Source organism: Notechis scutatus, chromosome 3, assembly GCF_049901735.1.
Source record: "Notechis scutatus isolate UNSWTSFEM ecotype Mainland chromosome 3, rNotScu1.2, whole genome shotgun sequence".
Classification (NCBI taxonomy): Eukaryota; Metazoa; Chordata; class Lepidosauria; order Squamata; family Elapidae; genus Notechis; species Notechis scutatus.
Window position 1 is genome coordinate 45261783 of NC_142011.1, and position 26129 is coordinate 45287911.

General features: G+C 39.8%; 1 protein-coding gene across 1 annotated transcript; it reads left to right on the forward strand.

Annotated features, from left to right (window-relative positions):
- The first annotated feature begins 7185 nt into the window (after window positions 1-7185).
- CTSE (cathepsin E) lies at window positions 7186-24744 on the forward strand. Its single transcript, XM_026676896.2, has 9 exons — window positions 7186-7241; window positions 7944-8100; window positions 9842-9959; window positions 11264-11382; window positions 17132-17331; window positions 18021-18143; window positions 20231-20372; window positions 21393-21491; window positions 23970-24744. The coding sequence occupies exons 1-9, from the start codon at window positions 7186-7188 to the stop codon at window positions 24132-24134; spliced, it is 1179 nt and encodes a 392-aa protein (XP_026532681.1). The 3' UTR covers window positions 24135-24744.
- The last annotated feature ends 1385 nt before the right edge of the window (window positions 24745-26129 follow it).

A 26129-nucleotide genomic window follows, 5' to 3' on the forward strand; every position in this document is an offset into this window, starting at 1 on the left:
CCGCGATCATCAAAAAACTAAAACAGGGGAGATGTGGGAATAAACTTTGACTTCAGTATTGGGTAATGATTAGTCTAAGACCTTATACATACATGTCTGCCTAAAGGTCATCGAGATAAAGCAAGGAAATTAAAAGCAAACACCAGAAACAATTAAGCAGCTCAGACAAGTATAAACAATTCTATGTACTATATCTAATTATTGTAATCCACAATGTGAATGCTTACTATGTACAAAATTCTCAATAAAAAGGGAGCACTGAAAATTATTCTGGGCTTCCATCCCGAGTACACACGTTTGTGTCTCATTCTTTCCATGGGAGACCACCACAGGGTGTCAAACTTGATTGTGTCATGTGATGTATATTGACATATCATGACATATCATGATGTTTTTTGCTTTTGAGGAGCTGGAGTGGGTGTCACCTGAACATGATGTATCCAGCCTGCAGGCCACTTTTCCTACCTGGTGTACTCCAGGTGTGTCAGCCACACCAGCTAGGAATTCTGGGAACTGTAATCTCAATAGCTTCAAAGTGGAAAAAAAAGTAGATTGTACTCCTGTAGAATAATTGGGCCCACTACAAAGATTCTGACTAATTTAATAAAAATATTAAACTTATAATGTGGTTTGTTTAGTTTTGGTTTAGTATGTCATGTGAATAGTCATTATGGTGTATAAGCTATGGTTTATGATTTAGTGAACTGTGCAAATCCATTCTTACCCCTTCCTGGTTCTGCTGTGTGCTTTCCTCAAAGTGAGTGATGCTAATAGCAAAGAACAGATACTACTCTCCAATTGACTGTTCTTGGATGTTAGTTTCTTTCACTGTGTCTATCTGAACAGCCCAGTGAAACACAATTTCAAGAAAATCCCACGGCTATTTTCTATTTTCTTTACCAGAGAGACTAGAAGAACCTGGGATGGTGAGAAGAAAAAAGAGGACATGTTGAAGATAATGATATTTTAACACCTTGAGGTGAAACAGAGAATTAATATGGTCTTTGTAGTCCCCTACCCTATCTTACTTTAATCACTATTTCCAATCCCTGCAATAGCTTCTAAATTGTGGAAGTATCCCAAGGAAAAGATATTGTAATGTAGCGATTCCACTTCCATATATTGATGTTTTCAAATTATCATAGTTTCAACTTAGTGTTATGTGTGAACTCTGCCAATTGTGGCTTATTTATCAAACTGCAATTAACCAAAACCAACTTAAAGGATAAAGTTTATCTGTTTCTTCATCTACTCAAACAAAAGAGAAGCAACTTTCAAGATATAAGCACAGTAATTTAAGAACCAATGGACTGTCCAATTATTAAATACCTAAGTTTACAGTTGACTTTTTAAGGCCATTCATTTATAGCTGATTTTTTTTTAAATAAAAAGTCAGCAAAACCAGTTTTCAAGTTAACAAAAACCTAATTAGAACTAAAACAGATTAAAAGAATTAAAAGAACTGTTTGTTTATGACATGTTTAAATTATAAGGACATAATAAAATGTAATTTCTATGGAAACTAGGAAAATATAAGATGTGAGACAAATATAAGATCTGACACAAATGCCAGTAAGAGAAGACTTTTTGTATTTCTTTTTCCAACATGAAAATAAATAAGTAAATTTAATATGAATGTTAAAATGTAAATGCTTGCAATTTCTAGATAAGAAAATATGATAAAATCAAGGCTCTGCCTGTCTTTAAAAGTTTTTACATGGAACACAAATAAAAAAGAACATCAATCACACTGTTGCAACCAGCAGCTTTACTTTTTTAAAAAATTATACCCTTAAGTTTCCCCTTAATGTGGAATGTTTTTGCCACAGATATGCCTGGTGCTAAGAAGAAAAAAACTTGAAATCTAACCTACATAGAGCATAGTAGATTGGGAACGCTTTGGCTAATGGATCTTTTTTCAGGTCCTTGACAACTTTTAGAATGAACTTTGCCAACGCAGCATGCTAGGGCAGGGCAAAGCATGAGAAGTAAGTATTATGCAATGCTCAGGAATATGAACAATACCCTTAGCTGAGTCATTCAATCAGGCGTGTCTTTAGAACTGTTCCTGAAGCTCCTTACAAAGCAAACTATATATGTATGTGTTTTCTGTGCAGACACAACTAGGAACAGCTTCAGAGGCAGCTACAGGAGCTTTGCAAAGCTTTTACTACATCAAAAGCACCAAATATTCTATAATATAAAATATAAACATTTGTCACCCATATTTTCTCTAACTAAGGGCTCTCCGGCTGTTCTTATTTAATTAAGCTGTTTCTCCCTTCCTTTCCACATTTTCATTCTTGAAGCCATTCTCTTTAAAGCCTTCACATAACAGGATTTCAAATAAATTACATAGGTATTAACCAATATAAGAGACTACACATCTTGTTGGGACTCTTTAGGAGTAAGTACCTTGTACATTACAGCAGATGTTCTGTTTTTTAAGCCTGAAGAGTTCAATAAACAGGAAATCAGTCATGTAGTGCCTCCTACTGCTCAGTAACTAATATAACATCTAAAGCTATACATAAAACACCCCATCTCACCCTTAAGGGGAGGCAATATTGAGACCTCTAACACGAGGCCCAGACCAACAAAAATTAGAAAACTGTCTCATAGGACAAAACAGGTAGGTATACTTGCATAGCTTCCATACTATGCAACTACTACGTCCAACTACTTACAAATTCAAATTGTGGACAAGCTACTCATGCACTCTGCAGGATATAAACACGGGATGTAGTAGTAAGAAAGGGAAGCAGCATTAATTAGCCTGATCAAACCAGTTCAACAAAATTAATTTGGGCTTTCCATTATTCGTGGAAGAAATAATTCACTCTATAGTATTTCAGTCTTTAAAAGGTTTGCTAATTAAGATTGAAATTAGGCATACATTGCTATCAGCATCTCGGTAAACAAGTTTGCAAATCTTGGAACTCAGTCCATCTTGTTAAATAGCAGAAGCAACTAAGAGAAAGTTCTCTGTACACAACTTTCCACTCCTTTTCCTTACTTGGTACAATTCTGATTACCACAAACATTTTTAATAAGCCATATACAAATAATGAAAGATTAATGCCATGTACTGTATATATGGATAACAGGATAATTAAAAAAAAAGATTTATTAGTACAAGGCTGAAGTGAAAAGTTCTATAAGCCAGTAGCTATTAGCTCATTATACTATATAAGATACATTCCACTATAGCTCATTCACCAGAAGGTACAAAAGAATTTTACAAAAAAGCAGACTCCAATGGCTTCTTTCTTGTCTTTCTATATTTTCTCACTGTTCCAGTTTAGTGGTTCCTTATTTCTTGTTACTTCCATCCACCTTCAACTCTTTTTTGCATTAACTTCTTCTGCTATGAAATCCTATCATTGCTCTGAGTTTATTGAAGTCTACTTTCTTAAATCTTAGATGTTGAGACTTTGGAAAAAGTGCAAAGAAGAGCAACTAAGGGCCTGGAGACAAAAACATATGAAGAACAGTTGTAGGATTTAGGTATGGCCAGTCTAGAAAAGAAGGACTGGGGTGACATAATAGCAATATTCCAATATTTGAGGAGCTGCCACAGAGAAGAATGGATCAACTTTTTTCCCCCAAAGCACCAGAAGGCAAGACAAGAAACAATGGATGGAAACTAATCAAGGAGAGACACAACTTGGAATTAAGGAGCAACTTCCTAACAATGAGGACAATTAACTAGTGGAACAGCTTGCCTTCAGAAGTTGCAGGTGCTTCATCTATGGAGGCTTTTAAGAAAAGATTGGACAACCACCTACCTGAAATGGTATAAGGTCTCCAGCTTGAGCAGGGACTAGAGGACCTCCAAGGTCTATTCTGATTGGTTGAAAGTCCCAGATAATAGATACTAATCTAGTTTTCTTTACATTCTTTACATTCAAAAACTCCACCATATGGTGGCTTTTTTACAACCCTCCACTCCTACCATTCACCAATTTATTCTTTATTTCTATCAGGTCAGGAATAGCTGAACATCTTTGGCTTCCTCAACTTACTAAAGGAGGAAATTGTCAACAAGATAGATTAGTTATTTCCTGAAACTATTATGCTTAGCAGAATTTGTCTACATCACTATTATTACATGCCACTTTGAAAGATCTATGGTTTATTTCCAGAAAACATAATCTGTATCTTCTTGATAAAGCAGGCAACCATAATAATAATAATCAACAGCAGTATCATTTTTAACCATTCCTCCACTTATTTCAACTCATATATTTTTCTAGTATTATTAAATTTACTCACTTTGATATTTTAGTGGGTTTGCTTCTTTAATCTGGCCACAATGATCTATGCTCTGGTAACCCTTCCATTAGATTACTGTAATATCTCACATGCCCTTGAGGATGACTCAGAAGTGCCAACTACAGCAGAATTCAGTTAATATGACTTTAACTGGCCTTGCCAGTTTAAATCATTCCTACCTTTAAAAAAAAAAACCAGTTGTTTATTGCCTGAGCACAATTAAGCAGTCTGGTGCGTTTTAGATAGATTAATATTGCTTCCAGAATTGTCAGCTAGTGTGGCTGTTGGGAGTAACCAGGTTGGAATTTTGTTTTAAAGTTTCCAAGCACCTCTTCAAAGGTTTTTTTTTCACTGAACAAGCCCCTTGTATGAGTCCAATGACTCATTTATAACCTAGTTAGGCTAGTAGTTCCTAATCAGAACCAGCATAATTGTGTAAAACACATTATAGAAGAAACATAGAGACTTTTGACTCATATGTATTAGGTACATTAAAATAAAATAAAAATGGGACTGTAATTTTATTACGTTATTCTACTGCACTAAAAAGAGTCAAAAGTCAATGCTTTTCTTTTTCCCCTACAGTTTTTCCATTCCTTTTTTCTGTCCCCTTCATTTTCCCACTATTTTCATTTTCAGTTATGCTTTATACTTTGATAAGTTTAATAAAATTATAATTTAAGAAACATGGACAATCTTAGCTGCAGCAGAAAGAAATATCCATTCTATTTTTGTTTTCTTGTTTCTTTAAGTTTCTTCAAGTTCCATCACCCAAAATCCAAATAGGAGAAGCTGATGCATATAGAAAGCAAATAGTTTTACCCATGGAAAATAACAGCTGGACTAAACAAAAGGAAATTCTTCTAAAATATATTCAGTAATATTTCTGTCCTTCATTTATGTGCCTCTGGGATGAGAAAGAGAATGGACCCACTGTGAATTTGCATTGAATAATTCATTGCAAATTGCAATGCACTGGTTCCATGAATGAAATCTAGAAATATTTAGACCTTCCCATTTCAAACAAAAGCTGGTTCTACCAAGTGTGAGTATGCAATTATGCAACTGCTTGATTATTAAGGGTGCTCTGATAAAAACGAAGTTTAAACCTAATGTAATCTTTTAAAAAATAACCTTCCAAAATCTATACAGTAGACTATACTGGATATAAAACAAGTTAAAAACTGCAAACCATTCCTTCCCTCACTTGTGCTCAAAACACAAAAGCATGTTTATTGAATAGTTTAATTTAGCTAAATTAAGAGACCACGTACCAACAGAGTGAACTATTCTACAAATTACTGAACTACCTGATTACAAAAGGTCTGAAAAATAATAATTCACAGATATAATAGGCAAAGCCCTTTAACTAGGGAGCAAAGGAAATTAAATTAGGATAGTGAAAGAAGAAAATCCAAGTAGCATATAAATATCTTCTTTACACACACGACAGCCAAACTAAAAACCAGTTATCAGACTGTTATTAAATTACTATGAAACAAGCAACCAAAACTCCTAATAGCTTTCCACTTTTTTTCAGGTGGCTTTCAAACAGAGAACAGAAAACGAATTTATTTTCCCTTAGCTCTTGTCTTGCATCCAAAGAAGGAAGTGTCCCATACATGAATAGGAACTATGATAACAGTGGAATAATGAAGTGAAAGAGGCATATAAGAAAATCTATTGCAAAGAACGAAGATGAGAGAAATATTATGTAATCTGTAGAGAAAGAAAAAATATAGCTTCTAAGAATGTGGTCAAGAATGAAAAATAGTTAATATTAAAATAAGTAGACAAAATGCAGAGTAATTTGGAAGGAAATAAAAATTATTTTGGAAATTTGTAAAAAAATAATCTCCAATAGAGTGATAAAAAATAAAGGTGTTAAGATTTTTTTCGCATGAAGTGAAGTAAAGGAATTCTGGAATGAGTATTTGAGGAAATTTGGAATTGAAACGGATGCTATAAATGATAAGAAGAAAAATGATGAAGCACTAAACAATGATGTGAAAATGTTTAAACTTACTAAAGCTGCAAGTGCAGATGATGTAACTGAAGACATATAAAATCTGAATGTCACCAATAGGATATGTGGCCATACTATATGGGTTGCCAACATCTGGAAAGAGTAATACTTCAGGAACAGAAATGTTCATGTTGGTGGGAGAGCCAGTTTCTCGTAGTCATTAAGGCATCAGGCTAGAAATCAGGAGATTGTGAGTTCTATTTCTATCTTATGCACAAAGCCAGTTGGGTGACTTGAGACCAGACACTCACTTTCAGCCCTAGAAAGCAGGAAATGGCTTCTGAAAAAATCTTACCAAGAAAACTCCAGGCAATCACCAGGAGTAAAAATTGATTTGGGGGGTGGGGGAAGAAAGAAAAAGAGAGAGGGGGAGGGTGGGAGAGAGAATATTAATAGTATGAAAATATTATTATGTATTATATTATTCACCATCAAGACTCTAGTTAATATCTAGATATTTTAAGCATGAGCTGCATAATTTTCCTCTGTCAATTCCTCTGCTAATATTTTTGAATGGGCTTCAGAATAAAAGGGTTACCTTCAGTCCCATAAAGACAAAGGAGCTGTAAAGTGATTCCTATAGAAAACCCATTCTATGAAATGGAAGAACATCTACATCTTTCTTTGTGGTCACCTCCAATCAATTCCTTCAATCACTTCCTGCTTCACCATTAAAGAACGGTTTAATCTCTGATCACTGGAAAGGGGAACATGACTAATTTCTTTTCTAAAAGTGCCATGTTGACATTAAGTGGTGTGGCTTTCACATTGTACATTTTCTCCTGGGATTTTATCTCAGTGGCTGGGCTGGTTAGTGGCTATAAGGACAAAACTTTCGTTCAGTTCCTACAAGTCAAGGAGAGCAGAAATCCTCCACTGCCAGAATGAATTGGTTGATATTTTTAACGTTTAACATTTGGATGACCAGTGGATTACAAAGGTAAGCACATTTCTTTCTTCTTCTGGTCATTCCCCCCCCCCCATTTTTCTTATTGAGCATTAGAAATTACAATTACAAAGCTGCACTGCCCTTGAAACTTCTTTTATTCTCCTACAATACAAGTACAGCACAGTTCCAGTATTAGAGAAGAAACACATCAATAATGTTTTGTGAATAATCAGTGATGTGTTTAGATAAATGTGGACATATTAATTGTAGGAAGGGGAGGGCCCCCAAAACAACTCTGGGTATTATTTTACTCTCTTCAAAACATTCCAAATCCATCCTGGTGTGGTATACTTTCTGTTCCAAATTCCTGTATCCCCCAAAACACACTGTTCATAAATATATTAAGGGTGAAGAATCATCAAGTTGCAAATCATCAAATATTGCAAGTGGGAGTCCCCTAATGGATAACAGTGAATGCCAGATGAAAGATAAATCACAATAGTTCTATTTGCTACTGTGATGGATTGGACTTCTTTCAGAATTATGCAAAAGAGAGATATTTTTCAAGTATTGAATTTGATACATAATTACTTTCATGTGCAGCATAGGCAAAATTTTCAGGATATGAATAACACACAAAAATCTTAACCTTAGTGGAATTCTAGTACTGCCTGCACTAGAACAAAATGCTTTCCAGATTTTATTATTTCTGTTGATCAGCATTAAGCATATAGTGTCTTCTCTCCTCTCCAGAGTTACCCTGAAAAGACACCGATCTTTGCGGCAAATATTGAGGGAACGTGGGCAATTGCCTCAATTTTGGAAGAAATATAAGATAGACATGGTACAGTACACCCAAGACTGCTCGGTATTTAAAGAAACCAACGAACCCCTCTTTAACTATTTTGATGTAAGTTAAAGCCAAAGCACCAATGAGACCCTGGGGGCAGGGAATGTACAAAGAAGACAAATATCAGCAGTTTTTCCTATGACAGAATTTAATTTTATTAGACTCTCACACCCTGTACTTACAACACAGCTTATAGAAATCCAGGAGTTATTTGACAGTATCCACATATTGTTGGTTTATTATATATAATAAGGCCACTGAAGAAGGCATTGTTCAAAGGACTCAAATTAGTTTATATATATGCATTATAAATATTCATCATATCTACATTTTATTGGTATGAGACATCATGATCTGGGGAAAAGATATAGTTGCCTTAAAGAGTTGTAAACATGCGCTCTGTATCTATACTTATGCGCTCTAATGCACTGCATAGCTTTGTAACTGTGCTAAACTCCAGTACCATTTGTCTGCCAAGTGAAAAAGAAAAGATATTGTCCCATCTTTCCCACTTACTCATCAAATATTTCAGTGGTATCAAAGTTTTCACTGGAAGCTTATGAGGACTGTGAAATATTTGGCTACATCAGTGGTGGGATTCAATTTTTTTTACTACCGGTTCTGTGGGTGTAACTTGGTAGGAGTGGCAGGGGAAGGATACTGTAAAATCTCCAGTCAGGGGTGGTATTTGTCGGTTCTCCGAACTACTCAAAATTTCCGCCACTGGTTCTCCAGAACTGGTCAGAACCTGCTGAATACCACCTCTGCAAACATAAAAGTTGAATATAAGTGCTAACTGGTAATTTTGCACTTCTACAAACAAGAAATAAACTGCCACATATTTCACACTCCATCACCTCCCAATATTCTTTTAACTTAGCCAACTCTGAAAGTGGGTTAAAAGAAAATTGGTGAGTAATACAAACGTAAATCTACGCCCTAAGAACTAAATGTGTTAAAAAACTTGCACAGTCTGCCTCAAAATCTGCTGGAGAGTTATAACCAAGCTGAACATACTTAAGTCTAGCTAAAATTGGTCCCTGGTGATGGAAAAGTTTGTATATGAGTTATATTGAACAGACTTAATTACTCTCCCTGCAAGTCTTAGCACGCAAAGTCTGAAAAACAGCAGATATGAACAATGTGGAAGGTTAGGATGTGCTTGCCTGCACATCCATGCCCTATTACTTCTCACCTTTTCAGATATGTTTGAATGCCTGCAGAGTGTTTATATCTACTCCAAAAAAATTTTTTTCATTGTACACATATCTGAATTCTCCCTTTTTGTTGCATGGTTGTGGTTGGAAAGGCCGAAGAATGAGCCAATTTTTTTCTTTCTAATAAATCACTCTTTTTCTTCTTCTTCTTCTAAATTTCAGGTTTATATCATAGTCTTGTTCATCAGAAAAGGGTCCACCCAGGACCATACTGATAGGAAAATGGGAGACACTTTAACTGGCAAAATAACACATATCAAAAATTTATTTATTTATTATTTAATTATCAAGAAAATGTTGCAATTTAAATGCTAGGGATGAAAATTAAAAATGAAGGTGTACCAATGGATTATGAGTAAAGCCCCTCCTAAAAAGCTAGTCTTAAAATCCTGTTTAAACTCTTGATCCATTTATGCAAACAACAACACCTAGGTATAATACAAATGCTGATTGGAAAAGTTTGCATTTGACAAAATTCTCCTCTTTTGTTTGGAGAAGGTTTCCAGCTTTATGTAGTCCTGAAGAGTGCTTCTCCATCCCAATATATGAACTATAAATACTTCTTTGTTCTTCTGTTCTGGCAGGTGGAATATTTTGGACAGATCTCCATTGGAAACCCACCACAGAATTTTACTGTACTCTTTGACACTGGTTCCTCCAACCTCTGGGTACCATCTATTTACTGTGTCAGCAAGGCTTGTGGTGAGGATTGGGCAAGGGGAAAGGAAGGCATGATTTTAAATAATCTCCTTGATGTTTGTTCCATCTAAAGGGATACACATTAATAAAACCTGTATAAAAGCTTGTTGGATTTCTTAGATGCCAAACATTGATTTGCACATGGCAGAAACCTTATGAAAATTATTTTAAATTACACTGAATGCTTTGTTAACAGTATGAAAACAGTTAACATATTTTATGTTAGAGGTATCAGTACTTATAGAACTAGCATTATTCAGACCAGTAAATGTTGTTCATTCTTCCAATAAGTCCAAATTAGCAATTTTTTGTCATTTGATTTCCTTGGTAAACAATTGCACATATCAATCATTGAAAGAGCACATTTGCTATGTTCAACACTGGAAATCCAATTATTGAGTAGATTTTTAATACAATAGCCATTCTGTTGTACTTGTAGTATGCTGTAATGTCGCTAACATTTTGTCTGCAAAACACAAACCAAATCTTGCTGTTTGGGGGCATATTTACAATGATAAATGCTAAAATAACATTGCATTCAGGGGAAAAAAAACATTTTGTCAAGCACCAAGGAAATCAGGAAATCCAGGCAGTTCAAATGTGTATAAAGATTTATTGCAAGCTTAAGCTCCCTACAAGAATCTGAATTACTAATGGGCCAATAAATTGGTGGTAGATAAGAGGCAAAGGAATTCAGGGTAGGCTGGACTTAGATCTCTTGACCCCTCCCTCGGATTCAGCCTGATCATCTCTTGTTATGAAAAGAGAAACTCCTACCTGTAAAGTAATTGGGTGAAGATTTGTAATAATAATTTAGTAGCACAATGCTAAGTATATTTATTCAGAAGGTTCGCTATAAAAGATAAAACAGCATGAATGGCAACTCAAGGTATCTGTCCTTTGCATACTTTTTCATAAGTGTTCTCTATTGACAACTTATTTTTGAGAAAATATACCCATATAGCATATATAAATGAAATATAACCATACAGCATATGGAGTGCTTGTATAACTAAGATTAGCATAGTTACAGTCATAAGTATATTTTCATTACTGGATCATTGGCAACTCTTGTGTTAAAAAAAAAAACTGTCTTGTACTGAAGCTACAAGCAGCACATTCATATTGCTTTATTTTAAAGACTTTATTTTTCAATAGAAGCCATTAACTGTATACAGCTGTGTGGATTCATAAGGCTGTAATCTTGTACATATTGTACTTGAATAAATATGCACAGGGCTGGACTACAGAAGTCCATAGGCCAGAGATACAAGCATTGATATTTCTTTTATTTTTTTCAATTATAGTTGAACATTCCAGATTTCATCCATCACAGTCCAGCACCTACACTGAAGTGGGTACTCCTTTTTCCATTCACTATGGCACTGGTAGCTTGACAGGAATAATTGGAATGGATCAAGTGACTGTAAGTGAAAGATCCTATTCACGTAAAAGGAATGTGATGCTTTATCTTTTAACCAATTATATTCTGATACAGTAAGGCATTATCCAGCCTGTAGAGGCTACAGTATCTGTATTTATCACTGAGTTCCAAAGCACAGTTCTTTATAGTGTCAAATGTCCTTTCAGGGCAGATGAGCAGCACATTACAAAAATGGACCATATTTTTGGTGGCATGTCACCAAGGAACCATGTTACAAATTATCATTGCTTTCATTTTCTATGTGTGTTCGTATGATTCATTAGGGGAACTCTGATGAAACATATCTTCCACAGTATTTGAGCAACTGGACTTCCCTTTCCCATTTTTCCTCCTGTGATCTTCCATGCCCTCAGATGAGTACAAGGGGCATTGCCCCAATGACTTGGTGCAGGTTTTAAAGATATGCATGGAGCTGCAGGGAAAACCTGTCCCCATTCCATCCTGGAAAGTGCTATTTGGACAATGTTCTCTAGTCCTTCTGTATTCTTCCTTTCTTCTAGAACAATCTTTCTGAACATGAATATGATTTTTAGATCATATAGTTTTAGGATGGATGATATACAATTCAACCTGGCTTTGAATGAGAATATGCTGCATCAGACTTGTGTAGTTTATTCAAAGTAGCATTAGCTATCCCAAATCTCCATGATGAAACACCAGTTCAGGAAGGAGGGAGTGTGCTGTATTAGCATACTCCAAACCCTCGCAACTGATTGGTCCGGACGGACAGCGACCTGATTGGTCGAAACCCCGGCCGTGATTGGAGCGCTAAGAATCTACTGCGATTGGCTGTGCTGATCGCGGGAGATTCAAAGCGCTGCCATTGGCCGGCTGAGCCACGCGCCAGCCCTATATGAAGGGCTGCCGCAGCTTGCATTCCCCAGACTATTTCTATCCTAAATAAAGAGCTGAACTCACAGAATGGTCTCGTGTCTCCTTCGACCCGATCCACCTCAGATCTAACACTGGCGACGAAGGTGGGATCGTGAGACAAAGAGACCACCCAGCACGTGGCGGCGGCACACAGCAGCAAGCAGAATGGCCGGCATAAACTCACCACTCGCACCCTTCAATCCCGCTACCGAGGACTGGGAATCCTATACCGATAGGTTCCAGATGTTCCTCGAGTGTAGCAATCTCAAAGATGCCAATGGTCACAAGAAACGGGCCGTATTCCTCGCACACTGTGGGCTGGCAGTGTTTAAGATGGCCAAAGCCTTGGCCAAACCAGAGGACGCCAAGACCATGGAGTGGGGCGACCTCGAGCCCCTGCTCACGAAGCCACTACGCCCCCATCGTGCCCATCCTCATCCGGCAGCACGAATTCTACAGGCGGGACCAGCGCGAGGGCGAGGGGCTTGGCGACTTCATAGCGGCACTACGCGATTTGGGGGCTTGTGCGGTTCGCCGACCTGGACGAGGCCCTGCGAGACCGCGCTCGCCCTGGGGCTCCGAGACCCCATTCTCCAGAGCCGCATCATGGCGAAGGGTGACATCTCCCCCCGCCGATGCACTCACAGAGGCTCGGATGCGGCAATCGAGCATCGCGCCACGAGCAGCGACCGGCGAGACGACACCGAACCCGAGAAGCGACCCGAGATCGACCACCGGGACGCAACCACGCACCACGGCGACATTGACTCCTTCTCAGGGACCGAGGACGAGGAGGAGGAAATCCACCGCCTGCAAGCAGCACGAGGGCGACGGGAACCCCAAGGTCGTAAGTCAAGGTTCCAGTGCGCCGGCTGCGGAGGCGATCACCCCGTTGGACTGCCGGTTCCTCGATGCCGTTTGCCAACAGTGCGAGAAACGGGGCACATCGCCAAGGTGTGCAGAAATAAAAAACACTACAGCCCGCGGCGGCGAGATGGCAGCCCTCGCAGGCAAGAGAACACCCCCACCGGATACCGAGACCGCCAGACGGAGAGCCGCTGGAGCCAAGAGGGTCAGAACAGGCGGCTCAATGAGGCAAGGCAAAGGGAGGAAACACACCAGACCGTCATCATCGGCCATTCCTCCACAAGAGACGCCAGAAAGGTATACGTGACAGTGGGGATAGAAGACCAACCATGCGACATGGAGGTGGACTCTGGGTCCTCCTCTCCATGGTCTCATGGCACACCATCAAGCGCCTGGTTCCCTCCATCCGCCGCAAAGAATTAGAAGACCAAACACTAACCCTCAAAGACTACCAGGGAAACCGCATCCCTGTAGTTGGCAGAGGCCATTTTAAAGTCACCTTCAAGAACCACACCGAAGTGCTACCCTGACCATCGTTGACCGGGATCGGCCGAGCCTGTTGGGATTACAGTGGTTCGCACCCTAGGCATTGAAGTAACCGGAATCCACCGCACCGCAGAGTCGGACTGGGAAGCGGCGCTCGTGGAGGACTTCCGGGAAGTTTTCGACGACAGCCTAGGCAAGTACCGGGGTCCCCTATCTCTTTTAACATAGACCCGGCATCGCACCAATCTGCCTTAAACCCAGACGAGTGCGATTTGCACTCAAGCCCAAGATCGATGAGCAGCTAGATAAGCTCATCGCGCAAGGGGTACTGGAGCCAATCGATCATGCCAGGTGGGAGACCCCATAGTCACCCCCATCAAGCCAGATGGGTCCGTGAGAATTTGTGGGGACTATAAGGCCACCCTAAACCACGCGCTCCAGCAAAGCGCATACCCCGTCCCAGTAGTGCAGCACCTTCTGCACTTGCTGGGGAGGCCGGATCTTTGCCAAACTCGACCTGGCGCAAGCCTACCAGCAACTGCCGGTCGATGCCGAAACCGCTGAAGCCCAGACCATCGTAACGCACCAGGGGGCTTTCCGTTGCAACCGGCTCCAGTTTGGAGTCAGCATGGCACCCGGGTCTTCCAAAGCCTCATGGAAAGACTACTCCAGGGAATAGAGGGGTGGTGCCCTATTTTGACGACGTCTTAGTGGCCGCGAGAGACGAAAAGCAACTAGAAGCCCGGTTGAGGGAGGTACTGAAGAAATTCAGAGACTTGGGGCTCAAAGTCAAGAAAGGGAAGTGCCAGTTACGGGCTGAGAGGGTCGAATTCCTAGGGTACCTCCTAGACAAACAAGGGATCCACCCCACAGAGAAGAAACTGAGAGCCATAAGGGAAGCGCCACGACCCAAAAACAAAACGGAACTGCAGGCTTTCTTGGGACTGTTAAACTTTTACAATGTCTTCCTACCTCAAAAGGCGACCGTGGCGGAACCGTTGCATAGGCTGCTAGATAAAACAGCCACCTGGACCTGGGGAGCACGGGAGGAGAGCGCTTTCAACAACACAAAGAAACTGCTAACATCTGACGCGGTACTAATCCAGTACAGCGAGACTCTGCCATTAACGGTAACGTGCGACGCATCGCCTTTGGGATCGGCGCCATCCTCAGCCACCAACTACCAGACGGGAGGGAAGCACCCATCACCTTCTCATCAAGGACACTTTCAAAGCCGGAGCGGAACTACAGCCAGCTCGACAAAGAGGCCCTAACAGTCGCCACCGCGCCAAGAAATTCCACTAATACCTTTACGGTAGGACTTTTACAATCATCACAGACCACAAGCCGCTGCTAGGGATCCTGGCAGGAAATAAGGCCACACCGAACATTCTATCACCAAGAATGACAAGGTGGTCTGAGTTCCTGTCAGCATACAACTACCAGCTGATCCACCGACCCGGAAGGACATCACCCACGCAGACGCCCTGAGCCGCTCACCCTTGCCCGAGCTAGAAGATGACCCGGCACCCACGACAGAGGTATTTCAAATAGAGACAATACCCAACCCACTAGTGACCGTGCCAGACATTGCCAGAGAAACAAATAAAGACAAGCGGCTGGCGCGAGTCCTAAGCTGGGTTGGAAAAGGATGGCCGGAAGGGGACAGGGACGAACTATTCAGACCCTTCCGAAACAGACAAACTGAACTCTTTACCGAGAAGGGCTGTATACTTTGGGGAGACAGAGTGGTAATCCGGAAACATTACAAGAAAGGGTATTGGGGATGCTGCATGAGGGGCACCCAGGGTTGGTTAAGATGAAAAGCCTGGCCAGAAGCTATGCATGGTGGCCAGGCATGGACAAACAGATCGAAACCTGGGTAGCCAAGTGCAAACAATGCCAAGAGTCCAGACCCAGTCCTCCCGCCGCCCCAATACAGGAATGGGAAACACCAAGAGGACCATGGTCTCGGATTCACATAGACTTCGCGGGGCCAACCAAGGGGCACATGTACCTCATCACAGTAGATGCTTACTCCAACTGGCTGGAGGTAAGCACCATGAAATCAACCACAACGGAGGCGGTAATAAGGAAACTGGGCAAACTCTTTGCCACACACGGCCTGCCAGATATAATAGTATCTGACAATGGGCCCCAGTTCACCGCACTAGCGTTTGAACAATTTCTGGCAGGCCAGGGCATACGCCATGCATTAACCGCGCCGGCAAATCCGGCGGCGAACGGACGGGCGGAACGCATGGTCCAATACACAAAAAAGCCATACAGAAAATAGAAACAACCAACATACAAGATAAAATCAATAAAATGCTCCTCATCCAACATATTACACCGAGCGCAACCACAAACAGAAGCCCGGCAGAACTAATGATGGGCAGGAAACTACGATCAACACTAGATAGAATGCACCCCACATACACCCTGACAAACCCCGGGTTCCTCCAGCAAGCATAGAAAATTCAACATAGGTGATGCCGTATACGCAAAAAACCTGTCGGGGGAACCACTCTGGATACCAGCAACGATCACCCAAATAACCGGCCCCGTATCATACCGACTAGAAACAAGCGACGGGAAAAACTGGAAATGGCACATTAACCAACTAAGGTCCAGAATAACTAACAACCATACACCCGAACAAGAAACTAGAAGGGGGGAACGGAAAGCGTTAAAGAAAGAGGGACCCCTAGTGCAAGCCGAACAACCCCACCCGGAACAAATAACCCGCAAATAAACCGGTCCTACTCACCTGTAAACGCGGGACCAACAGAACAGGCAACTCCAGAACCGTCACCGGGAAGGAGCAGCCAGGCCAGTGCAACCAGCCTGGAAAGATCCAGCGGAAACAACAGAGACGGCAGCTCAACCAGCCCGGTAGACCGGGAGGGAGCTACCAAGAAAGGCCCAGCCCGACCTTCCAGGCGGTTCCATCCCGGGAACCAGAGCGACAGAGAAGGCCTCCGAACCGGTCGACAACCAAACAAGAACTGAGTTGCGCGGGTCAACTAGACAGGTACGAAGCCCCGCCTACCTGCACGACTACGTCACGACGCACCGACAGACGAAACCAAGAGGAGGGGTGTGCTGTATTAGCATACTCCAAACCCTCGCAACTGATTGGTCCGGACGGACAGCGACCTGATTGGTCGAAACCCCGGCCGTGATTGGAGTGCTAGAATCTACCGCGATTGGCTGTGCCGATCGCGGGAGATTCAAAGCGCTGCCATTGGTCGCCCGAGCTGCGCGCCAGCCCTATATGAAAGGCTGCGCGGCTTGCATTCCCCAGACTATTTCTATCCTAAATAAAGAGCTGAACTCACAGAATGGTCTCGTGTCTCCTTCGACCCGATCCACCTCAGATCTAACAGGGAGGGAGAGAGGGAAAGAGGGAAGGAAGGACAGAAGAATGCCATGGCCCATTACTGCAGCATGACTAGTTTCTTGCTACAGATTAAAATTCATATCTGAGATTTCTAATTTTTAGGTTGAAGGACTCACCGTAGTAAATCAACAGTTTGCAGAAAGTGTCTCTGAACCTGGCAACACCTTTTTGGATTCAGAATTTGATGGAATACTTGGTCTGGCCTATCCATCCTTGGCTGTGGATGGTGTCACCCCTGTATTTGATAATATGATGGCCCAAAACCTGGTGGACTTACCAATATTCTCAGTTTACATGAACAGGTAATGCATAAAAAGTTGCGTCTTCTTCCCAATACAGTAGAAAATTTAGCCTTTCAGATTAGCACCTGCTTTACTTGAAATCAATAAAAACCAATACCAAAGGAACCCATATGGTTGGCTATTTTTAAAAAAACACAATTCTGCAGCAGGAGTAGGGAAGCTTATCTCTTTCCTTATAAATTGGTGAATGTCTTATTTCTGGTACTGGGACCAGATTCCATTATTTTTGCTTAGTATTGGAAAGAATAATTGGTTGCATTTGTGTACTTTCTTTTCTCAAAATCAGTCAATATTCCATTCATCAATGTGCCCAATGTGCAGGCATGATCAGAGATAGCCAGAGGACTGACATGAGAAGTCTGGAAAATGTGGAGCATTTCCCCTTTCCTAAGAGGTCTGTAGGGGGCGTGCATAAGTGCACCAACGTGCCTACCGTCCCTGTCCTATTGTTTCTCTTATTCTTTTATTTTTCTTATATGTACCCATTTCATGTATTCACAACTATGTATACACTTATACTTATTATCTTGTAAACAATTGGCAAACCAAATAAATAAATAAATAAATAAATAAATAAAATGTGGGGCATCAATTATGTACTTCAGGTTTCGAATTCTGAAAAGAATGACTGTGTAATAGAAAAAACACAAAGCAAAGGCAATGTAATTATTTCTTCTTTCTCTCCTCAGAAACCCTTATTCTTCTGTAGGAGGGGAACTGATTTTTGGTGGCTATGATGAGGCCTATTTCAGTGGAAATCTCAACTGGATTCCAGTCACTAAGCAGGGATACTGGCAGATCCTACTGGATAAGTATGTGTCTTATTTAAAAATAAGGGGGGATTCTCAGAGATAATAGCTACTTTTCTATCTCTGATGAATGCTAGAATTCAGGGTAATTGTGCATTTAGGACTCAGACTTGCCAATCTTTTACAGAAGCACCACATCTGTTTCACAAATCCCAGGCTTTCACTGTTACAATGAGCTGTAATCATCTTTTAACTATTTGGCTAGATGTGATATATATTTATCCTTAGAGTTAGAGGGCTGTTTTTCACTCCTTTAAAAGCCAGGAAAGTGGTTTAGGTGATTATGTATATTAATTACATCATTGTCTGTAACAGGTGTTTTTACAACAGTATTTGCCAATTCTCCAAATGATGTAAATAATTCCTTGTGGATAAAAGAAATTCCATCTATTACTAACTATTCCACCTCCATCCATCCCTCTACATCATTTTATATGGAAAAGCAAAGTACCAATGCTTTGAATATTGTCTAAGTTCCTGCAGCTTGTAAAATTCCAAGTTACATATGAGGTCAGAAAGTCTTCAAATACAATTGTGATCATTATGGAGGGATTCCTGCTTCATTCCAAAAAATTACAGAATCATCAAGATCCTTCCCCATCTACCTAGCTTTGTTTCCTTTATACCAAAAATCCTAGGAAAGTATGAAATTAGGAAGCATAAATTCTAAACTTTCAGTGTCTTGTTGAAATGCCTCAGCTATATCAAATGTGCAAGAAAACTCCTCTTCATAGACTACAGTTCTTCCAAAGAAGCTTTAAAATGAAGAAATTTTTGCCTTTAAACTAGGCCCACGAAAGTAAGACTGCAAATTTTCAGACAATTAGATAGTAATTTAGTACTAGATTTACTATATTAAATACAGCATTTTGTGATTACCCATAGTCTCTCAAAATAACCCAAAACCCAAAACATATATTAAAGTCCAGTAAAGCCTTCAATTTAACTTCACTGTTTTATTAGGCACAGTTTAAAGTCACAAAAGTAAATAATGAGGCAAACAGAAAATCAAAACAAACCGCATTGATGAGAGTTCTGAAGCAAGCCAAGATAACTAATTATAAACTCCAGGAAAATAACCAAGAAAAGTCCATGGGAAGAACACCAGCAAAGATAAGCCTCTTTCAAGGTGAACACTAATTGACTTCAGCAATTCTAACTGCGCAGTTGCAAACTTATATACATAGCTCCCACCTGCAAGCCATGAGGAGGATCATGGTAATCTCCTCTTGAGTAGACCTTGCTCTTCCCTGATCCTCTCTTCCCTGCGTGACCTAGGATGGATAGGGGATGGGCCTGGATCCTCCTCTGACTGCTCAGCTGGCCTCTGCCCTTCCCCAGCCTCCTCCACCACCTCTGGAACCACACTCCCACTCCCTGTTGGCTGTTCCTCCTCTTCCTCAGAGTCAGACTCCACCAGGGACATGGCACATTTTCTGAATCTTGTTGTAATTTTTGCAAACTGGATAAGGTCACTCTAGACCAGGGGTGTCAAACTCATGTTCTCACAGCGGTGTCACGTGACTTATTGGGACTTTTTCCCCTTCGCTAAACCAGGTATGGGCATGGGTGTGGCCAGTGTGTGACGCATCCAGCCCGGGCTGGGAGTTTGACAGCTCTGCTCTAGACTATCCATATATCCAGAGAAAATACAGAGATTCCAGCAGAACCATTATAATCATGGGTAGAGGCAGACAAATCAACATTGTGATATGCCAAAATTCCAAGTGTGCTCTTGGAATAAGCTCTTGGGACTGATTCCAAGCAATCAGTCCTTAATTACTGTTAGCTAAGCAAGAGTGCTCACTATTGTCCCCATTTTAGGAGACGTAGACATTTTCCCTTGGTATAACCAGAAATGTTGTCCATTTAAAGTCTTCTAATCTCCATCACTGTACTTCTCAGCACAGATCTTTTCAAAGATGAACCAGTAACGCAGTGACAGACATTAAAACAAATATAGGAAAACAGTGTCAGGATCAAAGTCAACCTATAATTATGCTGGGAGAAGAAGTACCAATGTAAATATATTGGAGAGGCATTACCACCAAAACAGCCCCCTTGAAGCTTTATTTCCATCTTCTTTTCAGTATCCAGGTTGGTGGGAATGTTGCATTTTGTGCAGAAGGATGTCAGGCTATAGTGGACACAGGAACATCTCTCATCACAGGCCCTTCTGAAGACATAAAGCAAATGCAAACATTAATCGGGGCACAACCTATGGATGGTGAGGTAGGTCCCAACTTGGAAATCAGTAACAGCATCCCAATCCTCGTGCTAAATCTAGGATAAGTTTAAATCTAAAATTTACAATCTCTTTACAATCCTAGTTGTTCTTTCATTTTCTCTTTTTGTTTCTTTCAATTTCATTACATGCTAGTTCTTTGAATTTTAAAGAAAATTTACTCTGTCATTTTGCAAAAGGTGAAGCATATGCTTTTAAAAAAGGAGGCTTAGGAGAAGCAGTGAATTTAGGCCAAGTCTTCTCCTGATTTAGCTTCTGAAACATCTGTCTTTTTGCCCCAAAGTTATATAACTTTTGAGAGCAGCTTGGCAGCCCTCTAAGTGCCTCATAGATATTCTGAGAAGGAGACCCTCTAAGGCAGAGGTGTGAAACTTGTGTTGTCATGGCATCGTCACATGACGTATCGCGACTTTTTCCCCCTTCACTAAACTGGGCATGGGCATGGCCAGTGTGTGACGCATCCAGCCCGTGGGCCATGAGTTTGACAGCCCTGATCTAAGGCAATTGGTGGGTGCTACCTAGAGAATGAGAAATGGCGCTATTGCTATGGTGCAAAAAAGTATGGCAGACAAAAACGTATGGAGCAAGGGGGATGGGGAGTTAGCCCTGGATCCTTCTCTCACTTCAAGCAATCAATATTTAATTACTCTCTGTGTTAGCATATTGTGTAATAGCATATTAAACACAGGCAACCTTCAGAGTAGTTTCCTTAAATAAAAAGGAGTATTTGGAGGGAGATAGATTGAACAAAGCAGAAGTAAAGGGAAAATAAGGATACTGAATCCTTATTGTATCTTATATATTTTTGGGCTGAAACCTGGTTCAATGTTTTAGTATACTTAAAGACATCAATTCACTTATGCGTGTAATATCTTACAAGGGAAGCACAATTCAAAAGAAAAAGATTGGAGTGCAAAATAGATATTGTCCATCTTCTTATCTAGGGTTGTTTTTTTAATTGAAATATTGGATGTTCATTATTGCAAAGATATACCAATTGTTTGCAGTATGCTGTGGAATGCAACTATCTCAATGTGATGCCTCTTGTCACTTTCACAATCAATGGAAACTCTTATCCTCTTACTCCAGAGGCTTACACTGTCATGGTAAGTACTGTCACTCATTTCTTCCTGGCAGAACATGTGTCATTCTTGGGAAAGCATGGGTTATTGTCTGTAACTTTATATTGGGACATGGAGAAAGAACACTGATGTATTAGTAAGAGTTTCCCCATTCAGATGCTCAGTTGCTCTTTTACTGCTGAGAGTCAGAAAAGACAAGCTAAAAAAGGACAAGGCAGACTTCTTAAGGTTGTACTATATACCAAGGTTGCCTAATGAGAATTGGCCAGATATTAACACGTTTTAATCACCATGATAATAAATACAAACTAGTAATACCAATTAAAAAGTGCCAGTTTGGAGTACTGGTTAAGGTACCAGGCTAGAAATTGGGAGACAGTGGGTGCTAGTGTCGCCTTAGGCATGAAAATTGGATCACACTTTCTCTCTCTCTCACCCCAATTCACTCATAGGGTTGTTGTTGTGAAGAAAATAGGATATGTTTGCCCCCTTGAGTTGTTTATCAAAATCATAAATGTGGAATATAAATAAAAATAGTAAAACTAAAGAATGAGGAAATGACTGTTTTCCTTCATTCCCTGGGAAGGAAGAAAGGAAGGAAAGAAGGAAGGAGGGAAGGAAGGAAGGAAGGAAGGAAGGAAGGAAGGAAGGAAGGAAGGAAGGAAGGAAGGAATTGTGGCATATGTGTTTGACAAGCTCTGTTGCTGTTGAAAAAGTACAGGGGAAAAGAATATTTATCACAATGACCATCTTATCTGTCCATAAAGATGGGGGGCCGGGGGGAGACTAGCATTCATACTAGATCAAAATCTTTATTAATTTTGTGGATAACCTAAAAGTTAAGGTGTAACAAAAAGTAGCGGGAAACTTACTTAATTTTTATAAGTCAATGTACAGAGCAAGAGAACATTTAAGGAAGAGTTCCAAAAGCCTCCACCTCCATACAAGCCTCATTAGAATAAATGACAATGACATAAAAAGGTGCACTGTCGTTGAATTCTCCAGGTATCTCAATAAATTGAGGCTTATCCAAAAGATTAGGTCAGGTGATTCAGCTGTGAAGTCTAATATTTTCATTTTAATGATTATTTCTAAAACTTCATTTATACATATAGATTTAACATTCACAAATCCGGGGCCCTTTTTCTCTTCTTTTTTTTCCAATGCATTTTCTCCTTGGGAAAGGTGGTGATCCCTTCCACCGTAATAAAGCATGCTAGTTCCTCTTGCCAGCATCTTAGTCACTATTAGAAAGATAATAAATAATATATTCATACCCAAATACAATATAACACTAACTTGGAGGCATCTATATATAACCTTACATGCACCTTTCAGGCTTTACTTCTTTGTTATGGTAGGGAGTTATTTTAAATGATAATGCTATTTTTGTTCTACTAAATATATTACAGTGAAGCTAATGTCATAAATTGTAGATTTGGCAGCCTACCACAAGTCTGCTTTTCATACCAACACAAGAATCCTTTGGAGATGGCAGTGCAGAAACTCCTCTTCTACTTGAATTCTTTCAGGTGCAGATCAGCCCATGAGAGGATAAAGGGAGATGAATGGGAAGGGTTTGTAATATTCAAATACAAGAAAGTGGCTAAATCAATGGAAGGTACTAATAGAAACAAACATTGAGAAAGTTAAAGACAGAAATAGGAAAGTGCAGAAAGAACTAAAAAAAAAAAGAGAAGAAAAAAGTAGTGGCTTCTGACTCTTCAGTATGATAGTATGCAAAAAACATTACAACCTCAACTTTTTGCTATACAGTTCTGAATATTTCAAGCCGTAAGAGCAAAACCATTCTAATTGTCAAAACCTAAAATTAGGGTTTCATTTTTTTTTAGTTTCAAATACAAAATCCAGAATTGGTTTCCAAATGGAAATAAAACTTGATAAGCTCTTCTCTTTAATTAAAACAGTTAGTTTTACCTTCTCTGCCCACTCCATCACGTTCTCCATCCATTCTTCTATTGTGGAAATTAGTGTGTCTTTCCACCTTGGGCATATAAGATTCTACCTCCTGTCAATATATATAATAGCAAAGTTCCCTGTTTTCTTTCAAGCTCTTTGTCCAGCATGAACACACTCTTCTTTAATATGGTGTCTTCAAAATATTGGACTAGTGCTGCTATCATTTTAAGGTCACAGATTATGTTATTACATGTCCCATGTCCAGGCTAGAAATGCCATGATTCCTTCATATGCTCAAATCACAACTAGAATTTTTCTAATTTATGCTAAAAACAATTGGCTCAGTATCCAGTCATTGCCTTCTTCCTTCTATCTCAATCCTTAGTTGTGCCTTGAAAATTCAACAATAATCTTTCCCAACAAAGTCATCCTCCAGATATAAGGACAACTTCTAGCATTTAAATTTCTGTGGTTAAAACTGCTTTTGAGTGTGTGTAAATGTTGCCATACAAATCTGAATATGATTTATTGTCTTAATCCAATATTAATTGCTTTTAAACCTACATATCCTCTTTCCCATAGGTCAATAGTGATGGGATGAACCTGTGCACCAGTGGCTTCCAAGGTTTAGATATAGAAACTGCAGATGGTCCACTCTGGATTCTGGGAGATGTTTTTATTGGCCAATACTACTCTGTCTTTGATCGAGGAAATAATAGAGTGGGATTGGCTCCAGTTGTCTCTTAAGAGATTTAGAGAGTAAAGGAATGTAAGCCTATTCCCTTTTCTATCTTTTTTTGAGCAGCAAAATTAAGTTTCCTATCTCTTTTTTTTTGTTTCCCATGTGAAATGCAATCAGGATTATGACTTTTATCTATAAATGCAAATTCCTTGAGATCTCCTGGAAAAGAGCTGTTTAGACGTGTCAGTTCTCAGTATCAAGATATATGATGATTTTATCTTCTCTCATCAAGTAAATTAGATTAAATAAATCCTGAATACAAACTCAAAACATTTTGTCACAGTCCCAAGCTGAAGTTGTATTTACACAATTGGCTAAGCATGATTTATTGAATAAAGTGCAATGGTTTGAGCTGATCCGCCATGTTAATGTATATATCAAATATTACAAACTACATGATTGATTTACATAGTATGCTTATCCACACTAATCAAAATGTATTTTGATTGAATATCTTGTATGAATCTAGTCCGATTTGTGAGGAGGTTTCCTCTTTGTAAAAGAAAACTGGACTACATCTTGCAAACTTATATATAATTAATGAGTTAAGTAAATAGATGAATAACTAATAATATTTCTTAAATAGCGAAACCATTAATAAAAATATTTTTGTATGCCTAAAGCAATGCATTGTGTGATAAATAATATCTCTGTGTGATTTTCTGAAACGAAAGAATTGTGGACTGAATAATGCATCAACATTCTAAATACATCAACTTTCTCATTAAACAGATGTGGGCAGATTAATATCCCAGTGCCAGATGTTACTCTGAATCTTTTTTGAAGATCTCAGAGCTTCCCAGAGCCACAACTGTGAATACTGTGACATTTTTTGGCATCTTCAACAAAAAAATATTCTGCTGTTGATTACATTTTATTTATTTATTACTAACTCTTTATACGAATTCATACTGTGGCTATTTACTGCAGCTCTTCTTCTAGAGAATGTTCGAGAATGTTAAGTGCAGTCCTCCAAAATGTATCTCAGTCTATCCTAAGGATAATATTGTATGCTCCCCCCCTTTTGTGTGTGTGTGTGTGTGTGTGTGTGTGTGTGTGTGTGTGTATGTGTGCAGTGGGATTTGCCTTTAAAGAGGCACTAAAAATTAACATGTTATATATGGACCTTTTGGTATTCATTCAGATTCTGTACTGGTCTTGATAAGTTTATTAAACCACATGCTGGCTGGGAGTTCTCGGACAAATTGCAACACTAGAGAAAAGATAAGATTGGGGAAGACTGTCCTCATCCAAGAAAGGGGAAAGACGGAACTACCATTGTACTCAGAGCAATATATACTGTAAATTAGGGGTGGGCTGCTACCAGTTCACACCGGTTCATCCCCACGAACGATTGGTTGGCCCCACCCAACCACCCCTGCCCTATCCTGTCTTACATTTCCTTCTTTTGCAGCTCAGCTGATTTGTGCGGAAAAGTGGATTACCGCGCTTCAGCTGTTCCACTTATTGGGGAAGCAGGAAGGTGAGTTGGAGAGATTCAAATAGGTGATTATTGAAAGCTGCACGTGTACACAAAGTGCACTCACAGAACCGGTTGTTAAACTGGTTGCATCCCACCACTGCTGTAAATATGGTAACAAAGTGTAGAATTTAAGAAGGCCAGATTCAGACATAATGTTCCTTGACATGAAGGACACTGTAAAATATAACTGGCCAGTAGTTGTATTTTGCTATACCAATAATAGAAGAGCATGTTTATTTATTTATTTATTTGATTTGCCAATTGTTTACAAGATAATAAGTATAAGTGTATACATAGTTGTGAATACATGAAATGGGTACATATAAGAAAAATAAAAGAATAAGAGAAACAATAGGACAGGGACGGTAGGCACGTTGGTGCGCTTATGCACGCCCCCATACCACACAGGTTACTTGGTGGGGCAGGGCAGGGCAGTGCTAGAGAGTTCAGATAATGTAGCTTTCACTCCAATTCCCAGCATTTACTTCCAGAGGCAGTCACCACTTTCTGATATGGT

Bases quoted from the DNA above. Each gene is read 5' to 3' on its own strand.
- CTSE (XM_026676896.2), top strand. From the start codon at position 7,186: ATGAATTGGTTGATATTTTTAACGTTTAACATTTGGATGACCAGTGGA. The intron at 8,101-9,841 runs GTAAGTTAAAGC...CTGTTCTGGCAG, and splicing joins CCCTCTTTAACTATTTTGAT to GTGGAATATTTTGGACAGAT. The intron at 11,383-17,131 runs GTAAGTGAAAGA...TCTAATTTTTAG, and splicing joins TTGGAATGGATCAAGTGACT to GTTGAAGGACTCACCGTAGT.